Source organism: Vanacampus margaritifer, chromosome 12 (assembly GCF_051991255.1).
Source record: "Vanacampus margaritifer isolate UIUO_Vmar chromosome 12, RoL_Vmar_1.0, whole genome shotgun sequence".
NCBI lineage: Eukaryota > Metazoa > Chordata > Actinopteri > Syngnathiformes > Syngnathidae > Vanacampus > Vanacampus margaritifer.
In genome coordinates, this window is record NC_135443.1 from 16,730,451 (window position 1) to 16,747,908 (window position 17,458).

The following is a 17,458-nucleotide window of genomic DNA, read 5'->3' on the forward strand; positions in this document are numbered from 1 at the left end:
CAGAGATCGGTGGATGAGGAGAAGCGAGAGCATGGTGATAAAGTTAGCAAACTATTAGGTTGGATGTCTAATGTGAAACAGAATGCGAGCAATGAGGGAAATACTTTGAAAGATAGTAATGCCAACACAGATGCTTCAAATAACTCTCAGGTAATAATAATACTGTATGTATTTGGTTTGTTGTTGTTGTGACTTGATGAAAACAATATTTTGCTTTGAGGATTTTTGTTTATATCCTACAAGACATTTTCTGTGTCATGTGATTTTGTAATAAACGCACTTCTTTCTGATCTGCTTATTCAATGTATTTTAGACTATAAGAGGATGTTTTGTTCATCAAATCAAACACTCAGTCTGATACAACCACCCCTTACTGTTGCACAAGCACCTATGTTTCAGACCAGACCGATTTGAGTTCATTCACTTTACAGACAAAATTAACGCTTATTTGTCAAATCAAACATGCAATTATTTTCAATATTTCATTCAGAAATACCAATAGTTTAAATAAGACTAATTCCAGTGTTCACATACTTTACATATTGCAATGCAGTTCTATAATTACATTGCATTAAATTGCTTTTTTTCCCCACATCAATATTCGTTGGGATGTTAGAATGTAATATATCAGTTTGTCACAAATGTATTGTCCCTATTTGTATTCTGTAAAAAAATACGTGGTAATTAATAATTGTATTTAGAGTAGAGGGAGACAAATGAGCAGATATGATATTGCTTTATTAATTCACGAAACAAACAATTGCAGACAGATTGTTCATATTCCTTTGATTTAGTATAGCACATCATATTTTCACAAGTAACTAAAGTGAACACTATATTTTTCATAGGCTGTTTACTATTACATTTCACTATTGTGTTGTATTTATTATTATTATTAATATATATTTTTTCAAATGTTTATATCATACTCATCACCACAATAAATTATGGATCTGCACTGACTGGCCACAATATTAAGTGCACTGAAACAAGTTGACAACATAAAATGAATATCTACTGAGAAAATGTTATCCTTGATTGTAACACCATTTATTGCTTGTGTTAGATTTCATTAGATTGTGAAGGTGGTGTATTTCACCCAACCAAAATATCTAAAATACTTTCATGATTTGTGTTCATACTCTGTTGACAAAACTAATGACAAGTGACTGTTTGACATTGTAGGTCTCCGTGGAGGAAATGGTTACTAAGAAAGAGCAGATAGCAGAAGCGATTAGGGCCACAGAAATGATACTGAGCAAACACAGTGAAAAGTAAGTCAGGCAGTTACATCATTTACACATGTACAACACAGTATATGTGCAAAATACCAATTTAACCCTTTTTTTTTTACTTCAAGGATGTCAGAAGAGGAGAGAGAAAAAGCCCAGGAACAGTTGAAGGACCTCAGCCAGGCTTACAGTGACCTTTCTCAGCGTTGTTCTGATGGAGATGAGGTTGGAAGTTATGCTTTTTCTTCTATTGAATGGAATCTGTTTGTATTTTGTAAATACCTCAAAATGAGTGCTATCAGATGGTTCACTGCATGATAAACCCTTTTCATCTTCTTTGTAGCAGCCGTTCGTACTTATATCTCTCTAACTGTTGCACTACATGTGGTTTCAACTGAAAAAAACTGCATTATGTTATTTGCAACCAGGTCATTTGCGTATGCTGTAAACATGCTTTGTTGTGCCAATTTTTGGGTCACTTTTCTGACATTCAACTGGCTAATAGAGTTGATTCATCAAACAGTTCACTGTGTGTTGTGACTAACAAACACTTCCTGCTAAAAGTTAAAGCACGATTGCTTTCACTATATGCTGACAGCCTGATAATTTCTTGTTGCAACGCTGATGCAGTGTTGAACTCATGCACGTGATCTTTAACATATTGGTCTCCTGGTGAGTACACATTTGCCTTGATTTTGAAAATATAATGTGTCTTAATAATCGGTTCAACAATAACTAGTATTCTTCCTTTGCATAGGATGTGAAATCCACCAGTAGTATGGACTGTATTTGGACCCAGGCGATGGATGGTCTAAATAATGACATAATTGGCCTCCTCCTTCCGACCCCTGACCCGTCTCAGTCTGAACCTCATCTCTACTGGGATGTTGTTCTCAAAGAAGATGGTCCTCAGCAATCTACAATTGGGAATCATTTGCAGGAATTCCACATGGAGAACAAGTGTATCAAGGATTCAAATGTGACCTCTGTGTCAATCTGTGACATCGCAGCAGCAGCGAGGGAAGCATCTGTGTTGGAAGACCTTGTGGTGAAGATGATTGAGGCCAAGCAAGTGGGTGACGGACTGAATGTGGCCTACTCAGGGGATACAGTGACCCTGAAGACGGCGTTTCAGGAAGGGTTGATTCCAGCTTCTGTCTATGTTAACATTCTTCAGAGGCAGAAGACCTGCCAGAAAACGATACACGACCCTTTGCCTGCAAATGAGTCACATTTAGAAGCGATGCAGGTTAATAAGCTGATGTCGAAGTGCATAAGTGCAGTAGACAGAATATTAGAGCTGAATCCCACTGAGGTAAATGTTGCCGTCCCAACAGAAAAGCATAATTCAAGTGCAAAACAAGGAATTAATTCTTCCTCTGGCAACTTACGCGATAGGGATGGACTAATGGTGGATGCAGAGGTTCAGTGTGATTTGATGAGTTTTAGCAGTACACTCATCGTGCTTGGGAACAGGCATCAGTTCATAGGCCTTGTGTTGCCTCGGCCAAATGAATCCCAAATTATTACCACCTCATCAGAGTACTATGAGCATCACACCACTGATGTGTTTGACAGCAGGCTTCTCAGCAATAGAGGGAAAATAGCAGCTATTTACATTCCAGAAAAGTCTGAGGTCGTGGATATCAATTTTGCCGTACAAAACGGTTACATTGACGTTTACATGGCGGACATCTTAAAATCTATCGAAATCCCTGATGAATTTCTCGATGTTGATTGCCTAAATGAAAAGTTTTCATCTTGGCTCATGTGTAGAAAACTCCAACTAGATGGATGTAGCCGTGCTGGAGATGTGTTTACTCCTTCAGAGACAAAGCAGCTCTTTATATCCTACCTAAAGATAAACAGTTACATCGATCTAAAGTCTCAACACAGGGTTTTAATTCTCGACAAACAATTAACGAAAATGATCCAGTTTTTTCTTGAAGATTCTGTATTTTACGAGAGCATCCAACACAATATCGTGCCTTGGACTTTCAATGCTGAGGATCTTCCAGAGCAGCTGGACTATGAAGTGCCATTCATAAGTGAGGAAGCAGAAGAGATGGAGATAAACACGACAAATTACAAAATCACTCCTCATCATTTTGTTCCCTCATTCGTTGGGGTACCCGATAACAACATAAATGCAAATGATCTAAAAATTGATTATATCAATGATAGCACAGAAGCTGCTGTGCTCGCTCAAAGGACAGACTACAAAAGACTTGATAGTTTATATATTGAGGACAGAGATGATGCTAAGGGTTTTTACAATATTCCAACTACCCAAAAGATTCATGGACTACCCACATCCGTGAACAGATGTATTGCTGACTCAACATCAGTGTGTTCAGAGGAAGGCAGCCATCAACTTCCAGCAAAGTTTATTGCTGAGCCATTGTGCAATACAGCAAGTATGATCAATAACACTCCAGATGAGAATGTGTATAAGGGAGGAAAACATCACAGTAATATTCAATTGGAAGAACGATTTGAAGAAAAGAGCATTTTGGATGACTCACCTGTCTATGACCTGCAGGAAACAACTAAAGAGACAGTTTTGAAGCCTAGTCCACCCCTATCCTCTCATAAACTCTTTGATTTAAATTGTGTTTACTCAGAAAGAAAGTGCAGCCAACCTTACCCTGATGATGACAATCTTGGTTCAATTAATGTGAGCAAAGGCCGAGAAACACACAAGCCACCCAAAAGGAAGTCTTCTTTCCTAATAGAGGATGACAATAGAGTTTTAGTATTAGATGAGGCAGGAGGAAATCTACCAGAGATAAGTGGTCTTCATCATTCCTCTTCATTAGTTTGTGGTCATGCACCTCTGATGATGTCACCTTCCTTGAGGGAGGAGGATTCTCCAGAGCGGGTCCTTCACTTGGAAGAATCGGCTTCACTCTCTGATGTCACCAACTCAGTTAATGGAGTCAATAACCCGCTGGCTGATAAGCAGGATGATTACCGAGAAACTGCTGCTTCATCTAGCCCACTCACTCCATACAGCAGTGTTGCACTTGAAAGTCATAAGAGGTCTTCCAGTAATCCATACTGCAAGGTTAACTCAGTCATCGAGGAGGATTTCTACAAAGCTGGAAATGTGCCAAAGTGTGAAATGGGTAAAACATCACTTCAGGTTGCCCCTTCTGTCGAGGCTGTGGCTGGTTCTGCATCACCTGGAGATGCAGTCAGAGGTGCACATGGTAACACTGTCATAAAAGAAGACGGCAACAGACTCCAGCAAGTTTTTCTTCCTTCGGAGAGTGGTCATGCTCTCGAACCTGGACCCAGCAACTCTTTATGTGATGTGCTCAGTGAAAGAGTTTTACAACAGTTCAACTCATCATCTGATAGATATTCTGTGTCTGATACATTTACACCAAAAAATCACAATGATCAAAGTTGTGATATAGATGTTGAATATTGTTCTCCGGCATCTGCCAATGTTCAAACGCTGACTGGTTTGAGGTGCAGTTCAATACACCTGGAAGAAAGACAACTAACAGAAACAAGTGATTCTGAGGAGAACTGTAATGCATCAAGAGAGGTGCGGGTGGGAGAGACGTGTCAACAGAATCCAAATATGGGAAAATCACTTTCAAGCCCACCCACTTTACCAGACTTCACCCAGAATTCTGACATCAGATCGGAACAAAAAGGCCACCATACACTTCCGGATCAATATGGGATGGATGTAGATAGAAATACTCAAGTAGTTACTGATATTTTGTCACTCAGCACAGTTCCATTACTGATTTCAAACTCTGTAAAGCCACTTGTCAATCACCATGAAGAAGTGATAAATGAAGCCTTTAATGGACGTGACAGTAAAATTGCTTCCAATATGAAAAGTCAGAGTTCACTAACATTGGACAAATGCGTATCTTTTGAGAGTGATGCTGCTTGTGTGAAAGATTTAAACAGTTTGAACAAAAATGAAACAAATAATGGAGAAGTCCATGAAATACAATCTGGCACTCCAACAGCAAAAGATGAAGATGAATATGGTGCCCGATCAAGAAAAGAGCTAGAAGAGTACATTGCCAAAACTCAAAGAGATGAAGACAATTCGGATGCCCCAACGAGAAACGATCAAATGAGGACTGATACCCCAGCTACAGACAAGGGAGAGGACGTAGATGCTCAAATTAAAATAGATGAAGCATCATCTTACACTCTAACTGGAAATATTCAAGAGAAGTCTCATATCCAAAGTAGGGATGAAGAGAATGCTTATGATGCAATTGGAGATGTTGAAGGGGAGTTTGACAACTCAACTAGAAGAGATGAAGAGTGGTATGATGCTCCACCAATAAAAGATGGGGAGAATTGCTTTTCCCCAAATAGGGAAGATGAGGAGTACACTTGTGCACCACCTGGAGATGATGAAGAGGAATCTAATGTTTCAAGTGGAAAAGTCGAGTGGTCCAATGCCCGAACTGTTGGAGATGAAGACTGGTCTGATGCCCTAACTGGAAATGTTCAAGAGGAGTCTTATATCCCAATCAGAGATGAAGAGAATGTTTATGCTCCGTTTGGAAAAGTTGAAGTAAAGTCTGACAACCTAACAAGAAGAGATCAAGAGTGTTATGATGCTCCACCTGTAAAAGATGAGGATAATTATTTTTCTCCAAATGGACAAGATATCGAGTACTCTAGTGGTCCAACTGGAGATGATGAAAAGTGTTTTTGTGCCCCACCTATAAAACAGGACACTGTTGCACCGACAGTAAAAACTGAAGAGAACATTGATGCACAAACTAAAAAATATGAAGAGTGTTCTATTAATCTGTATGAAAAACATGAAACTGGGTCTGCTGTCTCACTTATAAAACATGACAGTGGAATTGACTCCCTTGCTGGAAATATTGAGGAAGAGTACAGTACCCTACCTAGAAGCGATGGCGAAGGCTCTGATGCCCCACTAACAAAAGATGAAGGGTGGTCTTCTGACCCAGCTGGAATGGTTGAAGAGAACTCTGATATACCAACCAGAAGAGATTCTGATTCTGATTCCCCACTGGTAAAAGATGATGAGAGAGCTGATGGCTTTAGTCAAAAAGTGAAGTTAGAGCTCATCAATTTGTTTGGGAAAGATGTACAAAGTTTGAACAAAATTGAAACAGGACACCAAGAGGGAAAAGCTGATGACCTGCAGCCTTTTGTTCTAACTGGAAACAATGAAGTGATTGACAAGTATGATGCACCAACTGGAAAAGAGGTTGACAAGTCAAATGTCAAAACTGGAAGAAATGAAGAGCTGTCTAACTCTACAACTCAAAAAGATGAAGCCAAGTTCAGGATCCCAACTATAAGAATTGAAAAAGTCTTCAGTACTTTGCAAGAAAAAGATGAACAGGGCTCCGATGCCTCACTAATGACTGATGAATTTGGTTCAAATGACCCAACTAATAAAACATTTACAAACAATTCTCATGACCCAAGTGGAAAAGACAACTTTTTTGATCCAATTAGGAAAAATGAAGACAAGTCTGATTCTCCATCTACAAGAGATGAAGATGAGTCTCATGTCTCACTTGTAAATGCATGTGGTTCTAGTTCTCCACCTATAAAAGATGAAGAATGGTCTGTTGCCTCATCTCAAAAAGAGGAGGAGGGCTCTCATTCCTTGCTAATAAAAGATGAAGAGAGGTGTAGTGACCCAACTGGAAAGTCTTATCCCCAAACAAGAAGAGATGAAGAAGACTGTTATGGCCCATCTATAGATGAAATAGATGAGATAGAGGCGTTTGATGCCCAACCTGTAAACTATGAAAATGAGTCTGCCTCCATAATAAAAGATGAAGATAGGCCTAATGACACAACTGTAAAGGTTAGAGTACCGGTATCTGTTTGTCCAACTAGAAAAGGTAAAGAGGACTCTCACACACAAACTGGAAAGAGAGATTGTAATGCCTCTACTGAAAACATCAAAGAAAAGTTATACACCCCAATTAGAAGAGTTGAAGACAATTGTGATGAAAAGTTGTCTGAAGTCTCACTAATGAAAGATGAAGAGGAGTCTGATAATTCAACTGGAAACATTGATACACAAATTATCAGAGATAAAGATAATGTTGATGCCCCATCTGAAAAATATGAAGACAACAATGTTGCTCCGACCAGAAAATATGAAAAAGGCTCTGCTGACCCAACTGTAAAAGTTGAAGGAGAAGAGGAGTCCTCATCTAGAAGAGACAAAAACGACTCTGGTGCACGTTCAGGAAAACTAAAAGACAACTCTGTTGCTCCAACACAAATAGATGAAGAGAAGTCTGAGGCCCAACCTATATCTTGTCCAGATGGGCCAAAAGGCCCGCCTGTAAAAGACGAAGCATGGTCTCAAGCTACAACTAGAAAAGATGAGGGGTCTCATACCTTGACTGGAAATATTTTTGAGGAGTCCTATACCCCAAATAAAAGACAAAAGGATTCTGATGTACCACTTTCAGAAGGTGAAGAGGATTCTGTAGCTCTAACCAGAACACATGATGATTGTAATGAAAATGGGTCTGATAACCCACATGGAAAAGATCAGGAGAACAATTTTACTGTAACTGGAAAAGATCAAGAGTATTCCAATATTATACCTGTAAAATGTGACAAGGGTTCCGGTGCCTCACTTGAAGCAGAGCATCATGACCCAACTAAAAGAGTTCAAGAATGTGATACCCAAACGGCAAACAATGAACTTTGGTATAATGAGGACTATGATGCTCAAAGTAGCAAAGATGAAGAAGAGTCTTTTGCCCCAAGTGGAATATATGAAGAGGGGTGTGATGTGCCACCCTTCAAAGATGAAGCTGGAAGCATTGAACAGGAGTTCAGGACCCTTACTAGAAGCAATGAACAAGACTCTGAAAAAGTTGAAGGCTCTGATACCCCACCTGGAAAAGATAAAGAGGACACTTTTATTCCAACAAGAGATGAGAAAGAGGATTCTGATGCCTCACTTATAAAAGATATTGTGGAGCATCCTCTTACAACTGAAAACGTTCAAGAGTGTGATATTCCAACTGAAGGCCACAAAAAATGGTCTCATACCCCAACTAGACAGGAAGACTCTGATGCTCAAAATATAAACGATGAAAAGGGGTCTGATGTCCCAACTAGAGTAGATCAAAAGAAGTCAGGTGTCTCACTTTTAATGATTAAAGAGTCTGTAATGCCAGCTGGAAGTATAGAAAAAGAGTCTAGTACTGCGATAAACGAACAAGACTCTGAAAACGCTGATTGCTCTGATACCCCACATGGAAACGGCCATGGAAACGGTCAAGGGAATAATTATTCTACTCCAACCGGAGAAGATGAAGTGGTGTCTGTTGTTATACCCATAAAATACGAAAATAGGTCTGATTCCTCATATCTAAAAAATGAAGCAGTGTCTCGTGACACAGCTGAAAAACTTCAAGAGTCTGATACCTCAACTTTAAGAAATGACGACTTGGCTCATGCCACATCTAGAAAAGAATTTGATGCTCAAACTCAAAAAGATGGCGAGGAGTCTGATGCACCAATTGGAATAAACGAAAAGAGATCAGATGTCTCTTTTTTAAAAGATGAAGAAGGCTCTGATATGCCAACTAGACACATTGAAGAAGAATCCAGTAGCCCAGCTAGAAGAAACAAACAAGGCTCTGCAAAAGATGAAGGCTTTTATACCCTGACTGGAAACACTGAAGATGTGTTCCATATTCCAACTAAAAGAAACGAGGAAGACTCTCATACCCCACCTGGAAAAGATGAGGAGGGTTCTGGACAGGGGTTTGATGATTCACCAATGAAGGATGATGAAGGTTCTAATGAACTAACTGGAAAAGTTGAAGAGGTGTCCAATGCCCTGTCTGGAAAAGATGATAAAACCTCTGATGCACCACCTGAAATATTTGAACAGGAGTGTGATCCTGCCCTAATAAATTACTCAACTAGAGGAGATGCAAAGGACTCTGATGTCTTACCTTCAAAAGATGAAGCGTCCTCTGAAGCTGAAGCGGTAGATGAGGAGAACTCTCCAACTACAAAAGATGAACACAACTCTGAATCTCCAACAGGAATAGCGAGTGAGGAGTCAAACGCTCCAACTATCCATCTGCAACTTCTGCAGGTACTTCAAAATGTTTCCTCAGGCCAAAACCTCTCAATGCTCCAAGAATTGATGGAGAGCCTTGCTCGAGGGAGTCACACCCTGGAATGTATCAAGGAGGAGAGCTCAGAGGATGAATTGCTGGCAGAATTGTCTCCTGAACTCTCTGCTGACAATGTGGAGATCAAGACTCCGGTAATTATCCCCGTTTTGGTGAAAATGATATCCAATTTCTTTCTGTTTGCCTTTCTCATGCATATTTCTGCTGTTTTCCTGCAGCTCTTTTCTACCCAGGATTACCTCGAGTGTGTCGGGAGACTTCAAGATCACGCTGATGTTTTAGAGGATGTTAGACGAGACCTTTTAACTGGGGAACCAACTGGCACCAACATGGAGGAATTACAGATGCAAATAGATGAAATCCAGGTTAGAAAGTGAATTATATTACATCTGACAGTCAAGCCACAACATTTGGTAGACCTGCACTATCAGATCCCAATACAACTGTTACTTTGCAAATTATACTGGTCCATTGTGATTGACATAGTTAAGTAAGGTGGCTCAGGTGGTACAATGATCCAACCCAACCGAAAGGTTGTGGGTTCAATCCTGAGCCTTGTGACCGTGTCGGAGTGTTCCTAATTGAGCAAGATATAAACCGTTTACATAAGATGAAACTACCAGAGAATCATTTGTGATATGACTTTATAACCAGATCTCATGAGATTGTGCAGGTGTACTTAATGATCTGATTTGTGAGTGTTCACCTCCTTTTAAATCTGCTTTTATCCAGTCACTGGAGTCCCAAGTTTCCTTACTGGCTGGTGTTCTGACTGAAGATATGGAAAAAGCCAAACTGCTCTTAAATGCTTCTGATGAGAACATACCTACACAAATCTGTCAAGATCTGTCTTCAACATATGTGGATTTAGAGTACAATTTTACTGCAGTTTGCCAAGAGTGTGCAGAAAGAACTCAGGCATTGTTTCGAGCAATGGAAATTAGGAAGGTGAGTGTTCAAGCAGAAGTAAATACAACACAAGAACCTGATGTGACATCAGTGTTGTTATATTGTCAATATGATTTCAGGCACATTTAGAATCAACATACCAAAAACATCTTACGGATCTGGATGTGTTAGCGCATCTCATCCAAAAGGAAATACATATGGCAGATGTGGATTTCAGCACATGTGATGTTAAAGGACTCAAAAGCTGCATACAGAAAAACAAGGTATTTTAATTGGTTAATTATCTAAGATCAAAATTAGCATTTGAATAGCTGAAAGAAGTTTTAATTACAATAATTTAAATTACAGATTGCGTTCAGACAGCACATTTTGTTTTAATCAGATCAGAGCCAGGTTAATATATTGTACACTGTAGGCAAGAAGCTTACTCCTGTTTTTATTGTTCCAGGATGCTGAGAACCATCTTCATCAGGAGGCCAAACTCAAATTAGAGGACATCACATTTGCTATCCAGAGTTTTATATCCGAGCACGCTCACTTGTTGAGTCCCGCTCAGAGCAGTTGCCTCCTCAAGTGCCTCAGCAGCACTCAGAGAGCCTTCAGGGACCAGACGGACAAACTTGTCACCATGAGGTGTACCTTAGATGTCCTACTGGACACCAAGGAAAGGGAAGACCAGAAGAAGGTCTGCTTGTAGTTATGCTGGTCAACATCGCAGATGATGTAACGTCTGTGTTGGCATGGATATTAGACTAAAATTTGAGTTGATAATAGATGTTTGGAGTAAAACCATCAAAGTACTATTTTATGTTCAGCATTTATTTATTTATGAATGCAGTTGAGAACATACTAATGAAACACAACACGTTTGTTTTTGCGCCTATTTTTTATGCGATGAACTCAAAGATCTAAAACTTCTTCCACATACACAATATCAAAATTTCTCTCAAATATTGTTCACAAACCAGTCTAAATCTGTGATAGTGAGCACTTCTCCTTTGCCGAGATAATTCATCCCACCTCACAGGTGTGCCATATCAAGACGCTAGTTAGATACCAATATTAGTGCACAAGTGTGCCTTAGACTGCCCACAATTAGGCCACTCTGAAAGGTTCAGTTTTATTGTATTGGGGTGGTGATGTCTGAGGACCCAGAAAACCTAGCCTGGCAAGCCAGACCCATTTTCTTGAAAAAGGAAGTGGGTCTGGACAGAAGTCCATAGACAGCAATTCGGCCGAAAATAGGCCAGCCAATCAAATTTGTCTATTTGGATGACGTCGTCTTCGTGAGCAACGTCACTCTTCAACTCATTCACTACTGTCTCTCTTCAGCTGGATGTTGGATTTTTACTCCGTCTGCGCAGGAAAAAAATAATACTTTGAGTCGCTATTCTGACGTCACTCCGCTCTTCACTCATTGGTTCATTCCACTGTCTGTTTGCCCCGCCTCAGGAATGCGAATGATAGGACGGTTGACCAGACTGATTCTTCTACAGAAAACCTGTTAGTCCTGAGTGACCTTTTATTGTGAGCAGTCTCAGGCGCACATGTGCACTTAATCATGGTGTCTAATCAGCATCTTGATATGGCCCACCTGTGAGGTGGGATGTAATATCTCGGCAAAGGAGAAGTGCTCACTATCACATATTTAGACTGGTTTGTAAACAATATTTGAGAGAAATGGTGATATTGTGTATGCGGAAGAAGTTTTAGATCTTTGAGTTCATCTCATAAAAATGGGAGCCAAAACAAAAGTGTTGCATTAATATTTTTGTTGAGTATACATACTATAATTCTCAAGTCACAGTGCTTTAGTCTTGTTCAGTGTACGATTGAATGATGCAGTGCTTGACCAGTGCTTCACACTAACCTCTGTGCTGATTGTGCTCTACAGGCCTCCAGAGACCCTTGTGCAATTAACATAGGAAAAAATGCACTGCTGGAACTCTTTTCACAGTGATCTAATGCTCATTCTGTTTAATATCTCTCTGTGCTTATTTTCGTCTCAAGACCAATGCAATGACTGGCCAAGCATGTTTACAGCATACCAGATCTCATGTCAAAGGAGATGTCTTACGCATATTTTTTATGGCTCAGTATGTCTAAGCACGTAATTTAATCAGATGGCCTTGCCTTTTTTGTCTACAGTCCATATTGGAAAGGCACCAAGAGATTGCAGACAAGTTAGAGGAAGTGTGCGACAGTCTCACTTTGACTGAGAACCGTTTGATTGGTCACCAACAGCAGGCTAACAATGCAGAGTGTGTCACAGACCTGCGGCAGTACCAGCAGGAGCATCAGGTACGACCAACGTCTTAGCTTGGCATTTAGGAAATTCTGAAATTGAGTGTCTTAATGTTTTACGCCTGTCTGATCTCAAGGCCTTGCAAAAAGACGTCTTGACAAACGGCACTGCTTTGAATGAGGTCATCACCGGTACGAATAGGTTTTTGGAGGAAAATCGTGGCAAGCTGACAGCGGATCAAATTGATGATATTGAGACCAAGTTGGAAGAAGCGAAAAGCAAGGCCAAGCTAATCCAAAAGCAAGCTGAGGAGTCCAGGAAAGACTTAGAGAAGGTTGTTACCACTGCTATAAAACAGGAGAGTGAAAAGGTCAGCAACAGTTTGATCGCCTTTATAAATCTGTAACGTACTAGAATGTAAACACAAAATCTGTTAATTTGTTAATATATCTATTCAGGCTGCAGCTGTTGAGCGTCTTGAGGAAAGCAAGAACAAAATAGAAGGTCTACTAGAGTGGATCTCAAACATTGGGGATACAAATGGAAGAAGTATTGATGAAACAGACCTCATAAGCAAAGAGAATGGAAACCTGCCAGAGGAGACATTAGACAAGTTACAGAAAGGAGAGAAGGACGACGCTAATGGAAACACCTTACATCGAAGTCAAAGTGGTTTTGACGGACAAAGTGACGCCTGCATGGACGTTGACAAGCAGTATGAAAGAGTCAAGGTGCGTTTGGTTTACTGCACTTTATAATATTAGTAATAATTACAAATAATAGATGAAAAATGCACACATATTATTACACACAAAAATATAATATAAAACTATGTTGGACAAAAAATATATTAGACATAAATATGAGAAACAATTAAAAAAAATATTGGCAAAAATACAAAACTATTACACAAAATATTCACTTTAAATACACACAGTAGAATTTTTTTTAAATTATAATAAATAAAAAACAAAAAATAATTATAACACAAAAACTCCTAAATTGCTTTAACCATTGATTGAATAACGTTTTCTTAGTGCCAGGGCAAAAAGAGGAATTGTGGGATATATCGGTGCTAACCAGTGACGTAAACAGCACAGTAAACATTGATGGTACCATTAATTAACAGCGTAACTAACCATGTTTTAAACAATGCATAATCAACGGCTGGTTAGTTAACGGCGGGTTAAGAATTTAACCGGCGGTTAAAGGTTAAACAGTGGTTAAAATAACCGAGAATTGAACAATCGGGTCCAGATCAGTAAAAGTGCAGTGAAGAAGATTTTATGGTGTATCATGTTTTTTTTTTGTTCATGCAGGCTCACCATCAGGAAATTCTTTCCCAGCAGCAGGATTTGATCATGGCCACCCAGTCAGCCCAAGTTCTTTTGGACAAGCAAGCTAATATTCTAACTCCACAGGAGAAGGAAAAACTGCAGAAGAACATCCAGGAACTGAGGGGGCGATACGACGCATCCCTCACCCAAGCTGAGCAGCAGATGAAGCAAGTCCAGTGTGTCCAGGAGGAGTTGAAGAAGTTTCAAGATGATTGCGAAGAGTTTGAGGGCTGGTTAGCGCAGGCTGAGGGCGAGGTGGACCAGTTAGGTGGCTCAGCCAACTCCTTAAAAATCCTTAATGATAAGCTCCTGCGACAGAAAACCTTTTCAGAAGATGTCATCTCTCACAAGGGCGACCTTCGTTTTATCACCATTTCGGGCCAGAAGGTTCTGGATGTGGCCAAAGCTTGTGGAGTCGCTGACGCAATAGCGAAAAATGGCCTGATGCAAGTGGATACTTCAGGAACCTGTTCTGCTGTCAAGGATAAACTGGACTCTGCAGCCAGTCGATATAAGACACTTAACTCTCAGGTACAATATTTTGTTGGGAAAATATGAGTGCAATGACATGTGTTTACCACTTGGTAGCAGCATTTGTCTTCCGAAGAAAGAGAAGTAAAATCAGTCCACTGAATAGTCCTATTTGAACACATTCACAGATACAAATTAAGAAACATCTTATAAATGATGATGCTAATCATGTATACTCCTCATTACTTTGATTTCAGTGCAACCAGCTTGGCAACAATCTCAAAGAAGTTGTTGAAAAGTATAAGAAGTACGATGACTCCAGCACGGGCCTTCTAATGTGGCTCGAAAGTTCCGAGGAGGCAGCGAGGAAGCAGCAGTCAGAGGCCATCGCTGCTGAGCCACAAATTCTCCAGATACAGTTGGAGGACACTAAGGCAACGAATACTAACAAATATGATTTGCTATTGGTGTAATGTTAAGTTGAGATAAGATTAATACTAAAGGCTATGTTATTATCTTTGTATCTATGATACAAATCTTATATTGAGCCTCCTTTGGTGATGCAGATGTACCTAAAGTTGTGGCTAGTTTAATTCATCTTGTCAATATTTTGATTGTCAACCTCTTGTTGTCATCAACAGGCTTTACAAAGCCAGATGAGCGGACATCAGACTGCTATTGACACGCTCCGCAAAACAGCGGATTCATTGATCTCATCTGATGGAAACCTGCTGAGCAACTTAGATGAGATCCAGGAAACAGTAGGTGAGGGTCTACATGTCATAATAGCTGCCTTTTACATCATCATTTAGATCATTGAAGTTTGGATGACAATTGGATATATTATCTTGGTGCTATAGATGACGTAGTGGAGCGGTATGACAACTTGTCCAAGTCTGTGAGCGATCGCAATGAGAAGTTGCAGATGACTTTGACACGCTCCATGAGTGTCCAGGACGGACTGGATGAGATGATGGGATGGATGGAGGGAGTGGAAGCCAGCGTGAAAGAGAACGGGAAAATTCCACTGGACTCTACGTCCATCACAGACATGCTCAGCAAAGAAACAGTAATTATTTTCGTTATTACAGTTCCTGTACCGTATAGTGTTGCCCAGTGGTGAGCTGGGAATTTGGTACCTGGGCCTTCAGTAGGGATTTTCCTAATGGAATCCATATCTTAAACCAAAATAAATAAATAATAATAATAATAATAATCGAATAATCATCTGCATGTACTGGATGGAATCAGTGCATCCAAGAAAATCACTGTGGCTACCTCTCATGATAATTTGATTTGATATCATTCTTTGCTTTTAAAGGCCATCGAGCAGGACATAGCAAGTCGCCAGAGCAGCATCTCGGCCATGAAATCAAAAGTGCAGAAGTTTGTTGAAACAGCCGACCCCTCCTCAGCGTCCCTCCTGCAGTCCAAGATGGATGCCCTCTCCCAGCGCTTCTCAGATGCATGTGACAAGCACAAGCAGAAAGTTTTTTGTCTGGAACAACTTAAAGACAAGGTGGAGCAGTTTGAGAAGGTCGCAGCAAGTGTTCAGCAGTTTGTTGTGAGGCGTTCGCAAGATCTGCATGAGACCGACGGGCCAGGAAAAACCTTTGAAGAACTCTCCGAACTAACACAGGTGAGTGGACTGCCAAAAATGTACAGTTTAGCTGCTGTTGCTAAAACAAACACCAGAGTGATTAGTGATTTTTTTTTTTTTTTAGAATACAAAAGCTGAGATGGCTGAACATGCCGGTAATTTGGAGAAGTTGCAATCCTTGTCCAAGGAGCTGTGTGAAATGAGCAAAGATGGTAACAGAGCACAGATCCAGAGCAAGATGGACAATCTGGCAAACATATTCAGCACTTTCAAAGACACCATCAAAGAAAAGTACCTCCCATTCCCGATTTCTGCATGAAAAGTCACATAAAATAAATGAATGACACTTGATTACTGATTTTGTCTATTCTGCAGGGAGGAGGAGGTATCATCCTGTCAGGACCTGCTAGGAGAGTTCAGGTCTGCGGCCAGTGCTCTCAGCAAGTGGCTGGAGGAGACCAATGAGAAGGTGCCTGTGGTACAGAAAAGTTGCAGTGCTAAAAGTTTGGAGAAGGACCTCCAAATAGTCACTGTGAGTCACCACATCCCGTTATCAAACTGATAATCATAATTCAGTTTTATTTGTCATTGTCTGAATTGATTTTTAATATACTAACAAATTCAATTTCTGGACAAATTGCATCAGAAGGCCAAGAGGCAATGAAAAGTGATATTGAATGACAGGATATTATGATGTATAATGACCTACAATGAACCAAACCTTATGAAGTTGGAATGTTTTGAAACTGTCAAATTATGTAGAAACTGGAGGTAAATATGTTTTTAATTTTTTCAATTTTGTGAATGGGAATAATAAATAAAATAGCTTAAACGATCTGAGTAAGTTGGTAGTGGAACGTTTGAATAAGTCAAAAAATACTGAGTGGAGAGGGAATAATGTACCGTATGTCGGATATCCTAATATGGGATTTTTTTGGGTGAAAAATTGGGAAATTTGGGAATGTACACATTTTTGGCATAGCAGGGTACGTTTCTGTTCATCTTGGGGCACTTAAGGATCACTTCCTGGTTAATCTGGGACACTTGGTCTGTGTCTGAATGTGCAATGTGCAACAGTGAATGTGTTACGCCATTTTGTAGTATCGTCCGAATGTACAGGGAACGAACATATAGGGCACTCAAAATTACCAACAATGCACTAAACTGTTGTTCACTAAACTATGTTGATATAGACCACAATGCATTGCGAGTATGAAAAAAACGACAGCACAAGCGCGGGAATCAAAGCGGTCCATTAATACATATTAATGTATATACCACGGAAATATAATAAATAATAACAATTTGTTTTGTTTGAAAATATGAACAAAGGAACATTTTAAGTTACGTGTAAGTTACGGTGGTCACGTGATATGCGACGAGAAGAAAGTAGCCAATCAGAATGAATTAGGCCACTACATAGTGTGGGGCTATGTAGTGCATGTGGGGTTAGGGGAAAAGGGTGGACATTCGGACACAGCCCTGCTGTTTATTTTGAGTTACTTCCGGGT

General features: G+C 39.9%; 2 protein-coding genes across 25 annotated transcripts in view; both read left to right on the forward strand.

Moving 5' to 3' along the window:
• The window catches only part of dst (dystonin), a 113,155-nt gene that overhangs the window by 52,315 nt on the left and 43,382 nt on the right, over nucleotides 1–17,458 (forward strand). For all 24 annotated transcript variants that reach the window (XM_077581808.1, XM_077581804.1, XM_077581806.1 and 21 more), the window contains 13 exons: nucleotides 4–150; nucleotides 1,186–1,274; nucleotides 1,361–1,457; nucleotides 12,443–12,595; nucleotides 12,676–12,909; nucleotides 12,998–13,270; nucleotides 13,859–14,407; nucleotides 14,605–14,781; nucleotides 14,989–15,112; nucleotides 15,208–15,416; nucleotides 15,669–15,986; nucleotides 16,072–16,238; nucleotides 16,323–16,479. In XM_077581808.1, the coding sequence (XP_077437934.1) occupies nucleotides 4–150; nucleotides 1,186–1,274; nucleotides 1,361–1,457; nucleotides 12,443–12,595; nucleotides 12,676–12,909; nucleotides 12,998–13,270; nucleotides 13,859–14,407; nucleotides 14,605–14,781; nucleotides 14,989–15,112; nucleotides 15,208–15,416; nucleotides 15,669–15,986; nucleotides 16,072–16,238; nucleotides 16,323–16,479 (2,694 nt within the window). The remainder of the gene's footprint in view (nucleotides 1–3; nucleotides 151–1,185; nucleotides 1,275–1,360; nucleotides 1,458–12,442; nucleotides 12,596–12,675; nucleotides 12,910–12,997; nucleotides 13,271–13,858; nucleotides 14,408–14,604; nucleotides 14,782–14,988; nucleotides 15,113–15,207; nucleotides 15,417–15,668; nucleotides 15,987–16,071; nucleotides 16,239–16,322; nucleotides 16,480–17,458) is intronic.
• On the forward strand, nucleotides 4,075–10,991 carry LOC144061251 (uncharacterized). The gene is made up of 6 exons (XM_077581524.1): nucleotides 4,075–4,435; nucleotides 5,228–9,519; nucleotides 9,604–9,750; nucleotides 10,118–10,333; nucleotides 10,414–10,557; nucleotides 10,743–10,991. Exons 1-6 carry the CDS (start codon nucleotides 4,075–4,077, stop codon nucleotides 10,989–10,991), a joined length of 5,409 nt encoding a protein of 1,802 aa, XP_077437650.1.